Source organism: Ischnura elegans, chromosome 10 (genome assembly GCF_921293095.1).
Source record: "Ischnura elegans chromosome 10, ioIscEleg1.1, whole genome shotgun sequence".
Taxonomy (NCBI): Eukaryota; Metazoa; Arthropoda; class Insecta; order Odonata; family Coenagrionidae; genus Ischnura; species Ischnura elegans.
In genome coordinates, this window is record NC_060255.1 from 47,001,224 (window position 1) to 47,023,647 (window position 22,424).

General features: G+C 38.5%; 1 protein-coding gene across 1 annotated transcript in view; it reads left to right on the top strand.

The window, feature by feature from the left end:
• The first annotated feature begins 6,886 nt into the window (after nucleotides 1-6,886).
• The window catches only part of LOC124166928 (GILT-like protein 1), a 32,127-nt gene continuing 16,589 nt past the window's right edge, over nucleotides 6,887-22,424 (top strand). The window contains exons 1-2 of the mRNA XM_046544643.1: nucleotides 6,887-6,984; nucleotides 7,056-7,222. Of these exons, the coding sequence (XP_046400599.1) occupies nucleotides 7,115-7,222 (108 nt within the window). The 5' untranslated portion in view covers nucleotides 6,887-6,984; nucleotides 7,056-7,114. The remainder of the gene's footprint in view (nucleotides 6,985-7,055; nucleotides 7,223-22,424) is intronic.

A 22,424-nucleotide genomic window follows, 5' to 3' on the forward strand; every position in this document is an offset into this window, starting at 1 on the left:
TACTTAGCCGTCGCGTTTTCGTGCTCTTGAATATTTACACTTTTCATTAAATCGCGAAAAATAGCTATCGTCTTTAAAAAATCTAAAATCGTGAAATACGTACTCCAGGATTATCTTTCGATTTAGGCAATAAAAAATAGGAAGTCACCATATTTACGGCACCACAAACATTACTTGTTCCAATATGAAGATGACACGAATATGCATAAACGGTAAAGGATGCGATTTCCAAAATCTGTAACTTGAAGGAATACGGGTCGGTACATATACATCTACGATAAGCCGTGTAAGACGCCACCAGGGTATGTGGCACGGGGTGATTCCACACCAAACATTCAGCTAGCTTTAGTCAGACTCATCCTACTAGCCTTAATCAGAAACGCGCTAGTTTACCGTTTTCAGCCCAAGCATACACGACATCAAGATGCAGTCAGGCCAGAAACTATAGAGTTACAAGGGAACTGACATGCTACCATGCAAATAAAACTATTATTTAGTAAAATAACGACTAAATTAAGGCAGTGAGTGATTCATGCATCAGTTATAACACGTCAATAAATACACATAACAAGTATGTACAAATATAGTAAGTGTCTAATATAATATATAATACTGATTAATATAGTAAGTTTCAACCGTATATGCAGAGGCTATTTAGCTAGTCCAAGTCAAGTCATCTTAGAGCTTGCATCGAGATGAGAGAGCAAATCTGTACCGCATCAGTATGGTGGCTTGGCATTTGCCTTCCCACCCAGTGTTCAAATCCTTTCTAATTTATCCTTTCCTAGTTCCATTAAATTCATTAAATCCTAGTATTCAATTCTCAATGGAAAAAGAAGAAAGCAGTTCTCTGAGTTTTCTAGATATTTTCATATTAAAACCCCAACCCCGCTTACAATTTTCTATTTTTAGGAAAGAGGCACCCTCGGACCATGTCATCCATTCTACCTCCAGACTTTGTTTTTCCCTAAAACTGTCAGCATTTTTTAATAATCCATAGATTAAAATCGATTCTAATTTCTTTTCCACAATTTGGAAGGAACTAAATACTATTTTTTTTAAAGGTAGTGAATAATGGCCACCTGGAAAAATTAATTGACAAACTGTAATAGAAAAGGTTTTCCAAAATAGCAAGATGCGGTATCTACGGGTCACATCCGTGTGAAATTGTGAGTACTCAATGGAAAAGGTATCTCTTTGTAGGACTTTTATCCTTTAGGTTATGCAATAAAATCCCCAAAGACCAAATCAAATTAACTTTCTGAAATAAACAGTGCCTAAGGAATTTGGTTTCACATACCAAGGACAGAATTCTGGAAAACAATAAAAGAGGCGTGTATAAATTGAATTGTGAATGAGGAACATCATACATCGGACTAAGTAAGATTAAAGAGAGAATTAAAGAAAAGCATTAATGCTTCAAGAAGAATAAGAACCTAGCGTCTCTTTTCGCCAAACATCTGCTGAATGAGAACCATATTAGTGACTTTACACCAGATATCCTACATTTAGAGAAAAAGGGACCAAGACTGGATGCCTTAGAGCAATTTGAAAATTTAAGAAGTGTCCAAGGGCGTACCCAGGATCAAAACTAGAGGGGGGCATGCCGAGGTCGTTCAAGTTGTGATAAAGAAAATGTTGAGGAAACAAAAATTTCAAGAAAATTGCTTCATTAGTAAAAAATATTTCTATTTTAATTATATGCTTTATACTAATATCACTTTTCATGGATTTAAAGAAACTTTGTTCAAAACTTTCGTGTAGAACTTAATTCACTTTTGCCCCTATAGGGAGGGCAGCTGCCCCCTTCTGCCCCCCGCTGGGTACGCCCATGGAAGTGTCAAAAATAAGGAACATACTGTAAACGAAAATTTGTATCCTTCCCACTACCCTCTTCTCGACCTCCCCATCTCACGCACTTATAAAAAACCTCTCCGTCCTTGCCTCGCCCACTACCTCAGATGACGGAAGGACTTTCACAGACGCACTGGTATCCCCCTTTTCCCTTTCACCCGACCCAGTTGCCGCTACCTCCCACCTTTTTAGGAGACGATGTAAATACGCAAATCCCAAATCCTCTCCATGATCTTCCACCTATTCGCCACCTCTTTGGACAAACTCCGTCCCTGGGAATTCAATCCCTTCACCCTCTCCTCAGAACATTGAGTTTTTGAGATTGTTGGAAATAATGTTGCGTGTAACTGTTTATTCTCTGTTTTCTGTGACCTGTACCAGACGATGACGTACCACGTCAAAACCTAGATCGTACATTAAATATTTATGTGGAATTACCAAGTTTTCTTTACTTTTCGTTATCCTATCGAAGTGTCATGTACGTTATATATTTTAAGTTTATGCTACAGCAGTTATCTAATAACTCATTTTCACTTTAATGACACAGTTACCTTAGTAGTATGTAATTAAGTATATTTGTTCTTTACAATACATCTTTTATTATGTTTTTAAAGACTTTCTACTCTATATAAATCAACTTGGTCACGTAAATATACTTCTGCTACTTGAAACTGGACTGGACTGTGGTACCCTTGAGTAGGAATGTTTTATTTAGCAGTTACAGTACTAATCACACCATCTAATTTTTTACTTGTATGTTTCAGATATTTTCAAGCATAAATTAATGTCTCTTTCTATGTAAATTTTTTATTACATTTTCCTTTTGTTTTTATTTAATAGCTACTCAAAATGTCATGCAAATTATGTATTTTTTGCTTTTAAGGTACTCAAAGGATTAAATAATATCGGAACGGGCTCGTTCACCATTTTTTTTATTGTTTTAGATTGCGATAGGGTTTGGAAAATAAAGAGACCCTCATTTTAAGTTTTCTCCGTCGCCTACTTCACGAGCTATTCGCAGCGAAATATCGACGGGCTTACCCGTTTCGCCGATAAGTTCATGACGTCACTGACTCTTGCCGAGCGTTTAACCTTTTCTCCACTACTTCTCAGCCTTTCTCATTCGTCTCACGTTGCTCTATGTCACAACGCTCTAATGAACGATTCTTTTCGCAGAGGATCGCGACTCTCTGAACGACTAAATGAACCAGAACTTTAGTGACGTCACTTACTCACGAAACAAAACTTTGGCATTTTTTCATTTTAAAGTAGTCATAAAATGGTTGAATGAGGAAGATTTATTTTCTTGTTACAACTTATCGTTTCTCTCCATCTACCGACTTTGTTATCGAATTGCGATTTGGGGCTTCAATATTGGCCACTCGGATTTGATCCTTCTGTAGCCGCCTCGAGTGCTCTTGCACAAATGTACTACGAGCTCCTCCCACGCCCTCCCATTCCCCGAATCCCGTCCCGTTTTGGCTCTCAAACTCGCTCACTTATGATTTCAGCACGGCCACAAACCAGTTCGCCGCATTTCGATCCTTTCCAGCCTCAATTTCTCCCCACTAAAACGACCCGACCTCGGCGGAGTGGTGGGGGAAATGCGAGTGGAACACTCACGACTATCGGGGCGTTTAGTTAAGAGGACACACGACTTCGGCGAAAAGCGAAACGCTCTCTAAGTTACAGCAGCGATTGGTCTCCTATTTTATAAAGTTGTTAAAAACTCGCCCCGTTGTTTGTCATCTTTTCGGAGTGAAAACCTGCGACTCAAATTTAACCCACTTTCCGATTAGTCATTACGCTGAAATTTTCAGAATAACTCAGAACCAAGTGACAATAAAATATTCTAAACATTTAATTAAGATTTTAACTTATTTCGATTATTATTCAGAATTTAAAATTAAATATGGAGATAAGTCCAAAAACTGGCCATTCAAATTCGATGGCAGCACTTCGATCATTTAAAGGAACAAGAATAAGAGAGAGTCATGACAACAATTTTTTTTACAATTTGAGTGTTGTAGTAGAACATGCGCCCAACGTTTTTCGTTGTAAACGAAGCAAATAATGTAGAAAATGTAAGACTTATAGGAAATTTTTCCATTCCATTTAGTTCACAATAAAAAGGTTGCTTTTTATTAAAAATATTTTTATGAAATTTTCATGCATTTCAACTCTTTTTATACATCTTCTCTCCTAATTTTTTTAACAATCCCCTTCTTTTTATTAATAGCAAATATCAATGTTTTTTAACAAGCAATAAACAAATCCAAAAATACATTGACTTATAAATTAAGACAATCAATAACTCAAATAACGAATGAAATTATACATATAAAAGAAATAAAAAAGGAAATGAACAAGGCACGACGTTTTTGAAATACAAGAGTGGAGTCAAATTTACCATCGCATAAATTGACTTTTGCCGACAATCCCGCGTAAACAGAGGGAAATATCTCGAAATGTCCGCAATCATAATGTAGTTTTTTACCTACAAAAATGGTAATGCATATCGTTTAAATTTGACGACAGCAGACCAATATTTGCTGTTATTGCTTGATTTCTTCATTTGTGGTGCCGAAACGGCATGAATATAGGTCGTGAAACTTCAGAAAAACGTTCGTTTAAAGTATAGTTTTCCTTAATTCAACGTTAAAATTGAAACTAAAAATAAACCTTACCTCAGAATGTACTGAAAACGCTAGGTTCACCTTGGAAAATCGTAACGCCAAGGACCTAAGTTATGGCTCGCCTTCTCCATTTCTGATGACGAAATAGCAAGATTGTAGGTTGGAAAACCGAATAAAAAGGTCAATTTAATATCTATCATTTCTCGGCCTGAACGCTTAAATGAACAATAAGGTAGTTTCCTTCATCAAAGAAATCGAAAGTCATTGATTTCGATTCGTTACCCACCATTAGTGTATTCATAATACACAAATCATTTGGTTTTAGAAATACCGGTTTAGACGAATGGCAATGGTCAATTTTATCCTCAATTGAAAAAGGCCAGATTGGCGCCCATGCGATGCCACTCCACGTGACGTCACAGGGACCTAGTTTCTATACGAGTGGATAGGAGTTTTACATCGTCTGAGATTACCAATGCATGCATGAGGCACAGAGCTCAGGGAAGCATGTCCTAATAATCACCTATTAACACTACATAAGGTCGGAAAGTTTCTTTCGTTTGATAAGGTGTTAATAATCCTTATTTAAGCCAAGCGCTAGCAGGTAGCAGAGTACTATGCTTTATGAAATTTTCGCTACCAGCTAGTATGGTACTCTGCTACCTGCTAGCATCCTACGTCGTATCAGCGCTCAAAGCCTCGCCCCAAGGTCACCTCACTTGCGCCAGCGGGAACCAGAACGACGTCACACTGGGTTTTCCCAGCATTCATACTTAGCCGTCGCGTTTTCGCGCGCTTGAAATTTTTCACTTTTCATTTAATCGCGAAAAATAGATATCGTCATTTAAAAATCTAATAGCGTGAAATACGTACTCCAGGAGTAATAATCTTTCGATTTAGGCAATAAAAAAATAATAGGAAACCACCCTATTCTCGTATTGGCTGCACGAATTATTCGTTCGCCTTAGAATTTATTTACAAGAAGATTTAATAGCACCAGGGCCAAGAATGAGTAACGATATGGAAGTTCATGATGGTCTGCAGCAGTGGCGGATGCTGAGAGGGGCAAGGTGCCCCAACCCTCTAGGGTGTCCAACTTAACGCTAGATAAAATGGTAATTATGTTCAGTTGTCGAATATATACAGGAGAGCCCCGAAAACACATATTACTAAAATGTACATAAATGTTGCTTTGATAACTTATTCTTAGGCAAATTAGCATTGCAACAAGCTGAAAAGGTTTTAACAAACCTCGAATTATCATAATTTTCGTGAACTCCCGGACCCTCACTACTGCTGGGTTACCCCTTGGTTCCCCACCTAGCCCCCCCCCCTTGTCCCTATCCTGAATCTGCCACTGGTCTGCAATGACGCTTTTCACCGAGTTAGTGAGTCCCACCAAGTAATGAAGATTTTTGAAAGAATATTTGTGACAAATTAAATTGAGCACTTACGAAAAATCACCTCAATTGCTGAGGGGCTTTGATAACTTATTCTTAGGCAAATTAGCATTGCAACAAGCTGAAAAGGTTTTAACAAACCTCGAATTATCATAATTTTCGTGAACTCCCGGACCCTCACTACTGCTGGGTTACCCCTTGGTTCCCCACCTAGCCCCCCCCCCCTTGTCCCTATCCTGAATCTGCCACTGGTCTGCAATGACGCTTTTCACCGAGTTAGTGAGTCCCACCAAGTAATGAAGATTTTTGAAAGAATATTTGTGACAAATTAAATTGAGCACTTACGAAAAATCACCTCAATTGCTGAGGGGCGTGTTTACGCAAATAACGCGCACAAACACTGCATTGAAATTGAGCTGAGTTGTTGAGCTGCTTCGATTCCTTTTCGAATCGATCATTTAATTAAAGCTACGGGCAATAGACCACAAATACTTAAATTTAACCTCACGGCAGATTTCACTACATTTTTAATGATAAACAAAGATATCGTACCGAATCGAATGATAAACAAAGATATCGTACCTGATGATGATTTTGTAGCAATCGAAACTAATGTTGTAATTTGTTACAATAAAATTAGTGAGGTATACGATATCTGCGTTTACGAGTTGAAAATTACGGTTGTCGAAGCACAGCCTTGTCTTACTCCTTTCTCCTTCCTAATTCTTGCCTCTTCACAGCTGGGCCCTGATCTTATTACTAATTGTAGTTACTCAAATAGTGGTTAACTTATTGCTAATTTTTGTTTCTGTAAACTAAGTCACTTGAGTCGTGCTCATTTGGGAGGGCGGGGGCGGGCGGAGGATGCGGAGGGGAAATCACGAGAGAACACTCTGTTGAAAGGGGAAGGGGGTGGGGCACACATTCTCCTCCGACCCACTGCCTACGACAGAGAGGGGAGCAGAGAAGGGGGAGTTTGAGGAAACCTCGGAACACTCGAAACGATCAGAGCCGTGCCTCGCGCCCCATCGTCAACACGTGCTTTTTCGAGGCTCGGGGCTCGGAGAACGCGCGAAGTCAATCCGCAACTTCCGGTGCGTGTAGCACGGCGGGATAATCGCTCATCTCTCGTCTGCGTTCGAGTATTATCATTTTTTTCCTTTAGCTCGTTCGTTCGCCCGGCGGCTCGTCGTCTCGTGAAGCAGTGCATTAGTGAAAAAGACCATGATCGGGAAATCTTCGGTGGCCTTCGCGGCCTTCCTGTTTGTCGCCCTCTGCTCGTTGCCGACGGGTCAGCAGCAGATAGTCGAACAACCACTGGCCGCAGATAAGGTAAGTCATGGGCTGTTATTGTGTGGTTAGAAACAACTATGGATAAGAAGGGAATGGGATAAGGGCATTGGGGAATGGTAAGAACACAAATAAGAGGCTCTGGTGCTATTCTGGCCAATGGCATGGATCAAGGACGTAGCCTGTTGGGGGGGTTTGAGAGTTAAAAACCCCTCTAGAGCCTGTAGCGTTAAAAGACTATGACTTTGGAGGGGGAAGATCAATTTAAGGCTACGTTGAGTTGGGATCGGGTTGGTGTGGTGGCTAGAGTGTTGACCTCCCACCGCGTGGGCTCGGGTTCAAATACCGGAGGTGGCAGAGAATTTTCAGAGACTACCCGATCCCAGCTTGAATTTTTCACGCGCAACACTCCGTCCGTCGGATGGACGTTACGCCGTGGTCCCCTTGGCGCCTTTCGTTAAGAGCAGGCTAATGGCATCGCCGGGTTTCCCTCCACTCTTCCTTACCTACCCATCCCTCATGGCGAAAATGACCTCAGCCGTCGGTCGCCTCCTCCGAATACCATGCCTAAGTTTAGTCATTTCAAATGAATAAGGTAATACTAGGACACTACCGACAAAAATGGTCATTTGTGTATGCATTATTTCAAAAATTTGTCAAAGACCCCACTGTTTTGACCGTGAACACGAAAGTGTCATGATAAATATTTTATAATTTTTACTATATTGGTTGGATGAGTGGTTTCTAACTGATTGACTGCCTACTATCAAGGCTTTATGCTAAAAACTCTAGACCCATAGCCTCTTATGTAAGTTTTTCGACAACCTACAACGAATAAAACGGTCGCGTCAGATAAACGCTCAATTTTTTCCTTCTTGAAGTTAGATAGGCGAGCTTAGTTGATGTTAAAAATATACTGGTGTGAGAAACGATATGCATGTCTTGGTGGATACACCTTTACACAATAAGTTACACGATATCATGTACAATTAGGAGAGAATATTTTCAAATATTTTTGTTTGGATCGAGTGAGTTGTAGGCGAGGAGGGGATTTTCAAAGCCGTATTAGGGGGAAATATGATAATTACGCTGTACACAGGGTAGGGGGAGGGATGGAATAGAATTTATTGATAGATGGAAATGGAGTGGGCCTTACAGTGAATTGGAAGGAAAAAGGGTGGATCCACCAAGTTTGCATTCAGAGCTTTGTTTTACGTCACTATTGGCAAAGGCTATCGAGTCGTACTCGTAGGATCAAGATTTGAATCCAGGTGAAGGTGAAGTTTTATGTGTCAGAAAAATTCAAATCTTATTTTCCAACTTTTGTATCCCTCTTCATGTGCTACAAATTAATGTAATCATGAAACCAAAACTAAATGAAGAGAGCCACCAACAACGAATGTGCTCATAGAATTAGCGCTCTTTTCCTGGCATCTGGTATCATTCATCTATCTTTCAGTCACAAATGTGATAAAATATTCGATCCTTTCGTCTGGGAAAGCAAACCTACCTTCAAGCAAGAATCTACTCGCAGTCTCCCCGTAAATATTTCCTTTTATCCACTTGTCACCGTTTCAGTTCATGAGCACTATGGTGATGGCACAGGAAGTGGGTCAGAATCTCACTGCAGACGGAGTCTCCGCGAGATGTCACATTCTACTCAAGACGACGGGCAGACGCGAAAAAATGAGAGAAATTATGTTTACCTAGCGCGCGGAATAGCGAAGAAAGGTATTGGTCCCAGACGGAAAATACGAACACAGTGCGGTTGCGTGAAAGTCAGAAAATAAGCGTTTTAAGAAGAGAGAAAGTTTATACATATTTTGGTGGCGAAAATTTCATTCTATTTAATGAGGTAGGTTCATTACTGCGTGATTCAAAGCAATTTTTTTTACATTTGTAGTGAAAAGATGTTTTGCCATCATAGACGACATTCATAAAGTTTAATAAGCAAAATAAGGGAGCAAGTGTGGATAAATCAATCCCAATTTTGTTAAGGGAACACCTTTTCAAGCTATTTTAACCAACTCTAGCGCCACTGAAATGGTAGCTGACCTATTTTGACTAAATTTGCAGCATTCATTTGCTGATAATTAAAAATCGGTACAGTCACGAGTCTATAATTTGCTTTGTCATGATTCTTATGGAATGTGGAACATAATATCTGTTTTTTCATCAATATGATATAAATACTCTAATTGTAATTAACATATTTCCTGTACCAGATACTATTAGACTAGTAACATCATAAGAGCCAGGATATAAATGCAGATTTTCAAATGCAAGTTGCGGTAAGTATCCCACGGAAAACATTTTTTTAATCGTACGTTGATAGGTACAATGAGGGAAGAGTTCTCGAAATATTCTCTCCTAATTGAATTATTTATTTTTATAATTTATTTCGGCTATTTCCTATCACATATAATCATTATTTAAGTATTCTACCGGTTACGGTAGGTTTGCATGGAGTATTCTGCAAATTACCCTGGATGGACTCCCCTCCCAAACTGAACTTTCCTTTCCAATTCACTGGAAGGCTCATTCCCTTTACATCTATTCCATATATAAATAAATTCCATTATCTTCCTCCCCCTACCCGACGTAACTAATATTCTACCCTTTTACACTGTTTACAACATCCTCTACCCGCTCAGTACTCGCTCCATCCAAACCTTCTGACTCCTTATCTCACCTAAAAGCTACCTCTCCTCACCTACCATGTCCAGCACTTCGTAGTTACTCCTCCTTTCCATCCACTTCACCTCCTCCATTCTTCGCCGCACCCACATCTCGAAAGCCTCCAGTCTTCTCTCGTCCTCCTTCCTAAGTGCCCAATGTTCATGTTTCTGCTCCGTAAAGCAAAACACTTCAGGTCAGGCTCGTTATTAGCCATTTATTAACAGTTTTACATAACGATCCTCTCATTAACTATTTCCTATTCATGAACGTCTCCATTGCTGACGCAATTCTCTTCCTGTTGTCTTCACTGCGATGTTCGTTTCAATGTAATGTGCTTCCCAAATAGTTTAACTGCTTCAACTGCTTTACATATACCTTGCTTCGATCTTGAACCTCGCATTCGTTGCTCGCGATGCTTTACAAAACCACATAGCCTTGGTGTACCCGCGATTAATTTTCATGTCATATAGGTAATTAATACAGATTGACAAGGGTTTGGAGAATATAGGAAGACTTGAAATCCGGTGATGATGTATCAAGTCGATGGGGGAGGCCTAGGAGTTCTAATTCTCCCGAAAGCTTGGGAGATACAGAATTAAGCGCACCTTATTATGAATTGAAGAGAGAAGTCCATGAAGGAAGGGGAAGGTAGAGTTGCCAGAATACTTCGTAAGTACTCCATGCAAACCTACCTTACTTGGCAGGACACTGTAATAATACTAATAACAATATTTTTGATGGCTATCGATAGACAGTTATACCTTTCTTGCCACTAGCTGGACTTAAAATAAATTTGAGCTTTTCTAAATCAACTCTTTTTCTCACGATAAAACCCTGTTCACAGCAACGTAATTCTACGGACCTTGACTAGCTATAAACCTGTCTAATGAATGACCTAGCCCTTCAATCACAGCACAAAATACGGAAGAATAGTAAAATATTTTGCAAAGGACTTATGATAGTTTATATCTATCAATATGGAAAGTTATCTTCCCTGATTCTAGTTGATTTCAGGATTTTTTCTGTTCTCAGTTATGACTATCGTAGGCCAAGTTATCGCATTTTTAAGTCTTACTGGGTGCGCTACCACGAACTCACTCCATTCTAATTATTGGATTTATTGGGGACGCAATACAACTTCTCAACCGTTAGTACTTTTTCTTTTTTCGTCACAAGTCCCTTCTTTAAAACCTAAGTGTCGTCTTGAAATTTTGATCGTTTCCACTTTGAAACTTCATATTTACGTCTATTTTGGCCAAATTGTTGCGCACAAGGAATAAGTTACGACTTTCAGGTGCAGTCGTTCAATCGGTTTTAGCTGCAGCTAACCAGCCATCGCTCTTCTCAAATTTTCAACAGCCGAAACGTGCATATTAACGCTAAGTTAAGCGGTTGTGAATGATACTTAACGTCCATGTATAGCCAAAAATTCGGGATGGGGAAGTTGGGTCGAAAAGGAAAGGGAAGGTAGCAAATTAGCCAAGTTTCGAGTCGTGGGAATAATCGTTGGCTTCCAAGGACAAGGTCTTTAAGGAGGGCATTGGGAAATACAAGGAGGAGGGGTAGATACCTACAGAATGAGTAGATGAGGCAATGCGTGGTAGGAACACCATTAAAATTTAAGGAACGAAAAATTCGAAGTATTCCATTTATGAGCAGGAATTCCAGTGTTAAATGCGCTAATATTAATACCTGATTTCAAGCCTGTAGGGAGAAAAAATCCTGAGTTTCACTTGTGGAGGGGTGCATTTTGAGGTGCTCAGATGGAGGAGGTGCGCTTAATTCTGTATCTCCCAAGCATTTCGGGAGAATTAGAACTCCTAGGCCTCCCCCCCATCCACTTGTTACATCATTGCCGGATTTCAAGTCTTCCTGTATTCTCCAAACCCTTGTCAATCTGTATCAATTACCTATATGACATGAAAATTAATCGCGGGTACACCAAGACTATGTGGTTTTGTAAAGCATCGCGAACAACGAATGCGAGGTTCAAGATCGAAGCAAGCTACATGTAAAACAGTTGAAGCAGTTAAACTATTTGGGAAGCACATTACAAAAACGAACATCGCAGTGAAGACAACAGGAAAAGAATTGCGTCAGCAATGGAGACGTTCATGAATAGGAAATAGTTAATGAGAGGATCATTATGTAAGACTGTTAAGAAATGACAAGTAACAAGCCTGACCTGAAGTGTTTTGCTTTACGGAGAGGAAACATGGACAATGGACATTAAGAAAGGAGGACGAGAGAAGACTGGAGGCTTTCGAGATGTGGGTGTGAAGAAGAATGGGGAAGGTAAAGTGGATGGAAAGGAGGAGTAACGACGAAGTGCTGGACATGTTAGTTGAGGAGAGGTAGCTTCTAGGTGAGATAAGGAATCAGAAGGTATGGATGGAGCGAGTACTGAGCGGGTAGAGGATGTTGGAAAGTGTCAGAGGATAATATGTTAGGTACGTCGAGAGGCACTTAGTTACTGCAAAAAATATCACGGAATAGGGAGTTCTACTTTAAAAGTTTTAATATAATTTTGATCTTGAAAATCTTAGACCAAAGCATTCTTCAAACTTTCTGTGATTCAACACTGTTCCACTAAGGTAGCAAAAATCACGAATTCAATACACGTGCTCGTACATACATGAGGGAGAATACAAAGCACTGGAAATATTTAAATAACAACTTCTCGAGGATAGTGGGGAGAACAATTCCAATAATCATTCCGAATCATTGCTTCCTCTATAGGACTGCTAGGTCCTAGAGGAAGCAATGATTCGGAAATGATTCTAGGTGCTAGATATTGGATGGCCTGTTCATATTTAATGGAAACTATCTCAGAGTAATTAGTTATATTATTTACAGGAAAGGAATTAATTTTTTACCCGCAAATTCTCTAAATATATACCCGGAGAAAGTCAGAGAATGAGGTCTGCTCGATCCATGAGCACATATGTAGCTCTCTGTATTTAGGTTTCATGGTTCCATTAATTTGTAGCACGTGCAGTAATGTGTGTTTTGCGAGAGATCACAAAACCACCAGCAGGTACTTTCTAAAGCAGGTGTAGAGGATGATGGTAAACATCCACCACGATTTAAAAGACCGTTGAAATGAAGAGAAGGGCCCTGTATCCCTCACTTAGTGTTTCCACCAGATTGATTTAGAAGGCGAGGATATAGAACACATTATTGAAATATTTTCGTGGAGAATAAAAATTCAGAATAAACAACACATTTTCCATGCAAAAAATACAAATTTATGTAAAAGCTTATGGTTAAATGGTATTCGCTCGATAACAATGACGCGCTTTCGAGCTTTGCATTGGATTCTAAATCATGTTGCTAACTCCATCTTTTACTATTTATAAAAAAACATTCTTTTTTCTGCAGAATAGAAGTGTTCCGGCTAAAGTTTCAAAGAAAATTAAAATTTGCTACGACTCCTAGTCAATCTTTGATGTGATGCGAATATCAATTCAGAGCAAAAACTTAATGAATTTCGTCCCGCATACGGCCGCTTAATTTTTAAATACTTAAATATCAGCCGTTAAAATTAGATTCTCACGAAACCTAAAGACCGAAGAATCAGGCGTCTTTCAGGTATTATAAGTAATCCCGTTTCACAACTTTTCATCCAAGTATCACCGTTAATATATCGCACAAACTTGTACCCAAATGTCTGTCCCAATTCCTCACAACCACTTCGTCGGTAGTTTCATAATGTTTTGATTACGAAATTGCTGCCGTCAAATATTTAAAGGTCAGATTATATTATACATAAATATATGCACCCACAATGTGACCTTTAACTGCGTAAACTTGACTTATAAGATACATTTCTTTCCTGAGAGAGCGACATTCACACTAATAACAAGCATGGTGAACATGAATTTCAGTTTTATTGATGAGTATGCCTTGTTCAATGAGCAGAGTTACCTTGGACCAACTAGACTGTCATTAAATCCAAATAGCTGTCATTAATTTTATTTCTATACGCAGCAAGTACAACTATTAAGATCTCTCTATCGTCACTACGAAAGGAAAAATATTTTCTACTCGTATGAGATATACTTACTTGTGATCCTCGAGTTTTTCGAGAGAAATTTTGGGATTTTGAAATTTAAAAAATATTTATGTGATTTTATGAGCTGAAAAAATTAAAGACAATTTTTCGAAATTTATACGTATACATTCACACATTTCACAAGTATATTTACGATTTCAGGTTGACTTTAAATCTCGCCACCCATATTCATTTCCAAAATAACTATATGAAATCGCAATAAGATAGCTAAAATTAATAATTTTGCTTTTTGAGTCGTGGAAAGGGATTTAGAATAATATGGCGAATTAAATTTCAGAACGTATGTGGCGCCAGTAGCTATGATCAAATACGGTGAGAACATAATGCTGCGATAAAATTTAATAAAAAATTCATTAATATTAATGAAGAGTGTGTGAACCCTGAATAAGTAGGTTTTACAGCCAAATATATCTTTAATCTTCATGGAGTTAATATCGTGATCTGTAAAAATTACGCAACGGGATATTGAGGCCAATGTGGTAGTATTTCCATAACTCGTAACTACCAAGCTTCAAAGCTGTGTACAGTGCCAATGTTTCCAGGAAATCGAGAACTGTGTCTCATATAAATGAGGATTAGCAGGTTTTTGAGAGCATACTTTTTATTATTGCATGGCTCGCGTCCAAACGCACGATGTGGTTTTCCATTCCAAAAAAAATGAATAAACCGAGAATTACTCGTTCTAATATCACCTCACACTATTCCTCATTCCTTTCAAGTTTTTCTTGTAAAAAAATAAAAATAACTCAAAAGATACTAAATATTACATATGTGCATTACAATACAGGCTATTGATTGTTCATCAGGAGGAAGCTGAACTTGGAATCACAAAAATCAACATATTAGATTTATTACCAATTGTAAAGGTCTTCCAAAAATAATGAGTTTTTTCTCTTGAGCCAAATGCTCCGTGAATAAAAGAAAAAATTGTGAAGACTGCCAGAGATTTTCAACTGTGAATGCCTGACACTTCTACGAAGTTAAGCCTGAACTTGCTTGGGCTAAATTTAATCTCAGATTGAGTTCTCGTGATTGAAACTAAATGATGAGTTTTTCCCGCGCCCTTAGGGTAAATGAGTGGTTTATTTCACGATTGAATATAAATATTAGCCAACTCGAAAGCATATAGATGGAATAATTCGAATTCAGAAAGGAATAACGTGCTTAGAATGAAGATATTTTTCCCTTAATTGAATATTATTATTTTACGAAAGTCTTTTCGGCGAATAATCGTTCATTTCAACAAGAGAGATGTTATTCAAATCGGCACCGTCAGGGTCGAACGCACGTGGACGTCATTCCCGTGAAATCGGTCGCCAACCGGTCTAAACTGGCCGAATTATCAACAATATGGTCGTGGGCACCACGTGAGGTCACCGTATGCTTTGATCCCCAGAGAAAGTTGTTTCAAACTGCTCCATAGATTAAGCGACGGTGAGAATTTTCCAAGACAGATAAGACAGTGCTGCGAGAATGCTACACGGTACATACTTTCACGCAACGAGATTGTTCGCAAATGCACTAGCGAGCAAAGAAGGCAAAAGGAATAAAATTAATTATAACTGACAAGCAAAACCCGGTTGGCAATATCCTACGTGGATAACGCCAGTAATCGATTAAAAAAAAAGACATGGGAGTATCTTAATGTTTTTTTTCTAACTTTTCGTAGTTCATACGGAACTGTGGAAGACTAGTAGAGACCGCTGTCAGCAGGTCATAAGTCAAGAGTGGAAGCATGCAAATGTGGAGCTACCGAAGAAAGGTCAAGATAAAATGTATCGGCCGAGCAGGTAAAGAGAATGTTCTTAGGAGAGTGAAAAAAGGATGTCTCCACAAAACCTTAAGAAGAAGACGAGAAAAATTATTCAGCAACATGATGAGGCATGATGGGCTGACAATCCAACTAAGGACAATAAAAGGACGATACCTCCACTGAAAAAATGCTCAACAATCGCCCACCGAATAAAATCCGTTAATCTAGTAGCCAGTGTCCGGAGTATAAATTATTCGGACACTGCCAGCTGAGCGGATTCGTATTGCTGGGCTACTAGATTAACGGATTTGATTCGGTGGGCGATTGTTGAGTGTTTTTGCGGTGGAGGTATCGAAGAGGACGGGAAGAAAAGCTAAGGAATCGCCAACAATATCATTCAAGTGGAGTGGAGTGCTGGGTCAAATCAATCTTCGGACTATTGGCTTGAGGTGATCATATGGATCATTAGTTTCATTTCTCTTCTCACCCCAAACTTAAACGCGAAGCGATGCACCTTATATGCTCAGGCGATATCATATCCTTAAATCTACGACTGTCCTTTGAATGCTATTTGAATAGAGTCTGGATCAAGAAAGTGTAGAGTTCATATAGAGCACTGAAACCTGTTTAGGCTAATTGTATAGAGCCCAAGAAACTAAGTAAAAAGTGGTATGAATATCTACTAAGCCCCATTTGGCGATAGATGACGCAATTCTTGGCATGGGAAAACAGTTATACTTCTATCTTTTGCATAAATATTCAATCTTAGCACCCAACTCTTTTTTTATGAAAATTATTCGATATCCCAGTAGCCATTACAGAAATATAGGTTAAAGCCATCATGCAAATAAGAGTGAATGTTTAAAAACTTCTTTCGATAAATCGCCAACAATATCATCACAAGGATTTGAATATAAAAGCTTTCCATTTTAAATGTTTTTGCCATTGTTAAATTTATTTATTACTTTAGTAGATGCTCTATCGCAACTACGTGGTTCTATGAAAACGCTTTACTCCAACTTTTCATACAAAGTGTTCATAATAGGCTTCTTTCATTGCTGTTATCATTCGACGTCAAAACAAATAATATGTCTAGCATTCCTATTAATCCATAAAATTAGGCTTACACTTTCTCCGGCTGATGGAACCGAATGGCACCTTTTCAATGAAATACAAGTATTTCACTTTAGTTGCAGCATTATATCTCCGACATATCAAAAATTAGCATGGTGATGTTCAACGATTTATTTTTATCGTAAGTATTGCATAATTAATGGTATCCATAATAAATATGCTGCTATTAAAAAACTAAATTTATATCTTAATCGTTATGTACGTTTTTTGTAGCCCTATCGACATTTAAATACCATTTCCCAATTAAAATTAGATCTGAAATTGGTCTGGTTGATCGGGAATCGGTATGGAACATTATCTCCTGATCTGGAAAAGATATAGAACTGAATTACCAACTCTGGGAATCATAAATACTACGAAAAACTTGATCTTGTTCCATATACTATTCATACGTTCCAATCATTCCCCTGTCCGTTCCAAGCGTGCCTTTGGAAACAACCTACTGTACTGTCCAATTAAATTTTTTTTTCTGATGGGAAGGCAGTTCTTCTACGTACACGAATCAGACTTAAGTTTGCGACTTATAAATAAAATGTCCCAATAAAATAGCCCGAGAAGTCCAATTTTTAATATGATTAGTTGGTGATTGTTTGAAGAGGAGCATATTTTCACATTTCCATTCATTACCTTCGCCCCATGGTGAAGTCTCCTTAGGTAGCGAGAAATTGCGAATCTAGGACTCTCTTTCACCAACATCGAGTAAAGTGCCCAGGGCACTTCTTGTCCTCCCATTGACCGTACAATAGTGGGTCACTCCCCGCTCTCTTCTATTGGCTTCGTTCCATGCAAACCGACACAAAAAACGTACGTCCGCCAATCGAAATATTTCGCTATCGCGATGATTTTAGCATATTACGAATTCCGTCATTCCTTTCACGGCTACGAGTATAACTTCGAGAAAAAATGTCCACAGTGAAAGTATTTCAATAATGAAAGAGAAAGAGGGGCCACTTTCATTTCATGGCACTTTTTAAATTGCTCCGACCAACCGGTTTCAAGGTTTGCATTTGGGCGTCGTCACTATGTAAAAAATGTGTACCAACCGTGGAGAGAATTCCGTATCTGGTTTTCCATCGGATTCATTGAAATCACTAGGATGTTACCGAGTGTTTGGAGATTTTTTTCTACAAGAGAAAGTGTACAGAAAAGAGAGACTTTAGCGGAATTCCGGCAAATCTTTAATAATATGTTAATAAAACGCGCTTCAGAATTTGAGGAATATACACAGATTTCCGAAATGAATCTGTCTTGAGATTTTTAGGGCTTGGAGGTCTATGTTTATTAGTACAAACTTAATTTTCATTACAGGACCAGTTTTATACTAATCAATAAATGGCATGAAGAGTAAACATTGATCTAGAATTTTTCCTGCCCGGTGTAAATAAAATCTCTAAATTTTTGTGGGAGCAGAAAAAATATTGGTGACCCGAAATTACTTCTTAACATAAGTTTACTTCAGATAAGACATTTTAGAAAAATGTGAAAAAACCTACCGAGTAATTTACTTTATATGTTTAGGATTCATACATAGCACCTGTGCCTATTCATGTTATGATTGATTGAGGTGCCAATTTGTTACAGCCAAGGTTTAATTTGCAAATTTTATCGATGAACTTGTTAAAAAATGAAAATTGCCGAGAAGATAATGAAGAAGATGGTGTACAAAATACTTCGAAGGAGTAAGTCAAAGCCTTCTGTCACGGATAATTGATGCTCCTGTTACACCCACAACGCTTGTTGTAGTAAGGCGTGAAAGGCCTTTCTTTCGAGAAAGATGAGATGATTCGCTTCCGATAGTCGTTGCTAGTTCGGAGAAACCAGGATACAGATGTGCTGACGCTTTCGCCTTTCCAATGGTAAAAGACAATGCTGGCTGAACAAACTCTACAGATGGTTTAAAAAGACACACCACTTCCGCTCTACCGATCGTATTTTGTTATTTTTCGCGACATTTAACTCGTTAAAACCTCACGTTTTCACCTTGAAATTTTCAGATTAACCCTTAGCCAATACTTGCCTGTATCTCAAGAGAGTAACGTAAGGTTTAAACAAATTACTTTTCTCGAACAATGACTTGTTACGTAGAAGTGATGCCACCTCTAAAGCATTGTAGCATGTTGTCAGTTCGCGAAACTAGTGCGGTACCAGCCGGTATAGCGATCCAACTTGAAAAAGAACGACCACTTATTGTACTCTCAATAAATCTCAATGTAAATGCTTATTTAAATGAATCAATGTAAGTCTTTGCGAAAACAAGTTTTTGGTCCGTATTCGAACGAAAATCCAGTGAAATTGTTTTAATTAGCCTACAGGAAAGCTAATATTTTTTAATAAAAGTTTCGAAAATTGCTGATCTAATGCTAACCACTAAGTATGCAAAGTTTACATGAAATTGACATCGATGATATTGAACTGAAAATTTCCAACTATGAGGAATTCGAATTATAGAGAGGAACAAGTCACTCAAAATGTTGCAAACAAAAGCATCCATTAACTTGTAACCTTAATACATTAAACATTATTTGAATATTTACTATAGATCATGAATGATACAAAGCAATCAAAATATGTCGACATGCTTGTAAATTGTTCTTGGATTAGTGCATAAATACGAAGCAAACATTTTTTTCGTCTCCTTTTTAGTGTATACAATTAAATTATGAACTTTTTTTTATTTCTATCATACACGAAACTTCCTAACCTACGTAAGCAATAATGGATCGGTTGGATAAGAGGGTGGAACGACATGACCGGTGTATAAGTAATATTAAATATAATACATGATATTAATAACTCATTCTTCTAAGTAGTTATATTCAAGTCATAATCCCTGATCTTGGAGCATTTGATCCAAACAACTTCCGTTCATTCATAATAACTAGCATAATAAATAATAACAGTGTCGTGTTGTAGTCTAAAGGACAAAGTACTGCTTTAAGACTTTTTTTAATGATTTATTTACAGGCAAACATGGAAATTATTTCACGCCTTGATATAAACATTAACCCCGACCCTTGCTCCGAAATATTTATAACCCTTAATTGAAGACAGACAGTTGAGTCAAGGATACCATATAATCTAGCGAAATAAAAAACAGGTGCCAACGTCTCACCGAAGTACCAGGAAGATATGTAAAAAAACAATACACTCGCGACAATTAAAGGATTCTTTTTGCGAACACTCATGCATTGAACCCCGCCATCCTGAATTCGTGCAATACACAAGTGCATTACAAAGAACATATCACTAAGGATGATTAGCAGGCAAAATTCTTCTTCATTTAGGAACCGGAAGTAAGCTTCCGTTTTTACGCTGATATATCATGGCATTAAAAGTAACATAAGAAATCAAAAATTAGAATAATAGTAGAAATAAGAACGGCTGCTCAATTTCTATAGTGTAAGTAACATACACGATACCCATTCTCTGAAAACAATAATATAAATATTATTATAACATAATATTAGAGCCGCACTATATTTCCAGGTCCGACAGAAGTGATAAATTAAGAGAGATGTTTTGCCGAACCGATAGATATGGGAATTCGTTTTTCCCCCGAACAATAAAGGATTTCAATAAATGCTAGCCGTAATTTCCTTAGAGCACTTCCTTTTTGTTTGTAAACGGCTGGTGTCCTACCACTCCCTGCCACACGCCTTTAAGGCGGTTTGCGGGGTATTATGTAGATGCAGATGAATGTGCACCAACTGCTTTTTTGGATAGCCGAGTGACATTGAGCCTCGCTATACAATTATGATGACTGTCAACCGAAATTTATATTTGACATGATGTAATCTATCGAATTCAAAATTTTTCAATTCCTTTTCTCGCAAGTGCAAATGCTCCATCACAAACACTGCGAAGAAATACATCACTAAGAACTCTTCGCCATTCGGCGGATTTTTTTAATACCAGTCAAAATCTATCGATCAAAATCTATATAACAAAATATATCAAAACCGACCCAACCCAACCCAAACCAACCCAACCCAAACCAAAAAATAGTTCTAGAAACCGCCGCCAATACGCCAAGGGGCTTAAACTCCGGTTCACCCAATTGTGTTTGCAATTTATGCGTTATTTTGATCTAAGAAATGAGTTCTTTTCAGGGACGCCGACTTGCAGAAAAAATTGGGGGGGGCCCAAACCGGGGATCTTGTCCAGGGAAATTTTATAAGTAGTGAGTTTTAAGCTTTTAAGCATTTTAAAAGAGTCATATGATCAACATTAGAACCATGATAACTTGAATCTCGATATCTGGACACTCCGGGGAAAATCGACAAGCCTGACACATTTTTCCCTCTCACCCATAACGAATTTTTGAGGGGGCTCGGGCCCCCTCAGGCCCCATGGAGTCGGCGCCACTGGTTCTTTTTAGGGTCGTTCGTTCTCAATCCTTCCATTCCTTCCCACTCGTAAACAAATCTTAATTCCATTAGAGGCACAAAGCGAGGCACGTTATCGTCAGTTCGGTAACAGCGTTCAGCTTTAAATTCTCCCCTTCTTCGCTAGCTAGGACCTCTGCCCATTATTTACATCCCCTTGACTGCCAATTGCGCGATTGCGAAGCATGTCTGACCGTCGGACACCCATTCGTTGAGTGTACGCACGATATATTTAAAGTCCAAACGCCGGACGTGAGAGTTATTGGGCGGCAGATGGGGCGTCAAATGGGACCACTTAGGCAGAGAAAATCCCCTCCATCAGGCATGTAGCAGCGTTCAAGTGTCTATCCTGAGCAAGCTGGAGGCCAGAGACAGACGCATCGCCAGGGAGACGGATAAAGGGGCTTCGTCACCGTCCAAAATTTCTACCTGGTGAACATAAGGGTCATTTACATGCGATCACTTGCATAAAACTTGTACCATTTATGAAATCTTTTTCAGATGACTGGGGCAAAAGCGCTCGATAGCCCAATCATCGCGACGCGGAATAGGAAAATGAATAGAGGCTGCATCAAGACTTGAGTTAAATTGTAGCGGAATTGATTAAATAGTAATTGCCATTTTATTGTGATTATCAGGTTATCATTTTACACAAGTCCTAATCAAGTATTCACATCATTTTTAAGGGGACAGTAGGCTCGGATACATGCTTAAATTCTTTCAGCTAAGCCATTAATACCAGGCACGTATGAGGGGGGAGGGGTTTCAGCCCCTCCTCGATATATTCCCCTTGTGGTGCATACCCGCGATACATCTTCTGAAGAGAGTACTTGCGAGAGAGATATTCGAGATGGTAATATATATCGAACAGGGCTGGACAAAATACAGCCCGAGGAGTATTTGAAATACAAAATACCGCTCCAAATGTATTTGAAATGCAAAATACAAAATATCTTTGACTTGGGTATTTGAAAAACAAACGACAAAATAGTATTTTAAAAACCTTTTAACATACATATGTATGGAAGCTAAGAGCTCTTTAAAAAATATAACCTGCCTTGGAACGTTATGGATAGTTGCAAACATGAAGAAAACGATTCTAACGAAAACGAAGTAATCTCTGAAGTATAATGTTACAGAAGTGTTATCATAGCTACTTCAAAATTACCCATTTTACAAATGTATTTTTTTTATTTTAGAATGGGAAAGTACAAAAAA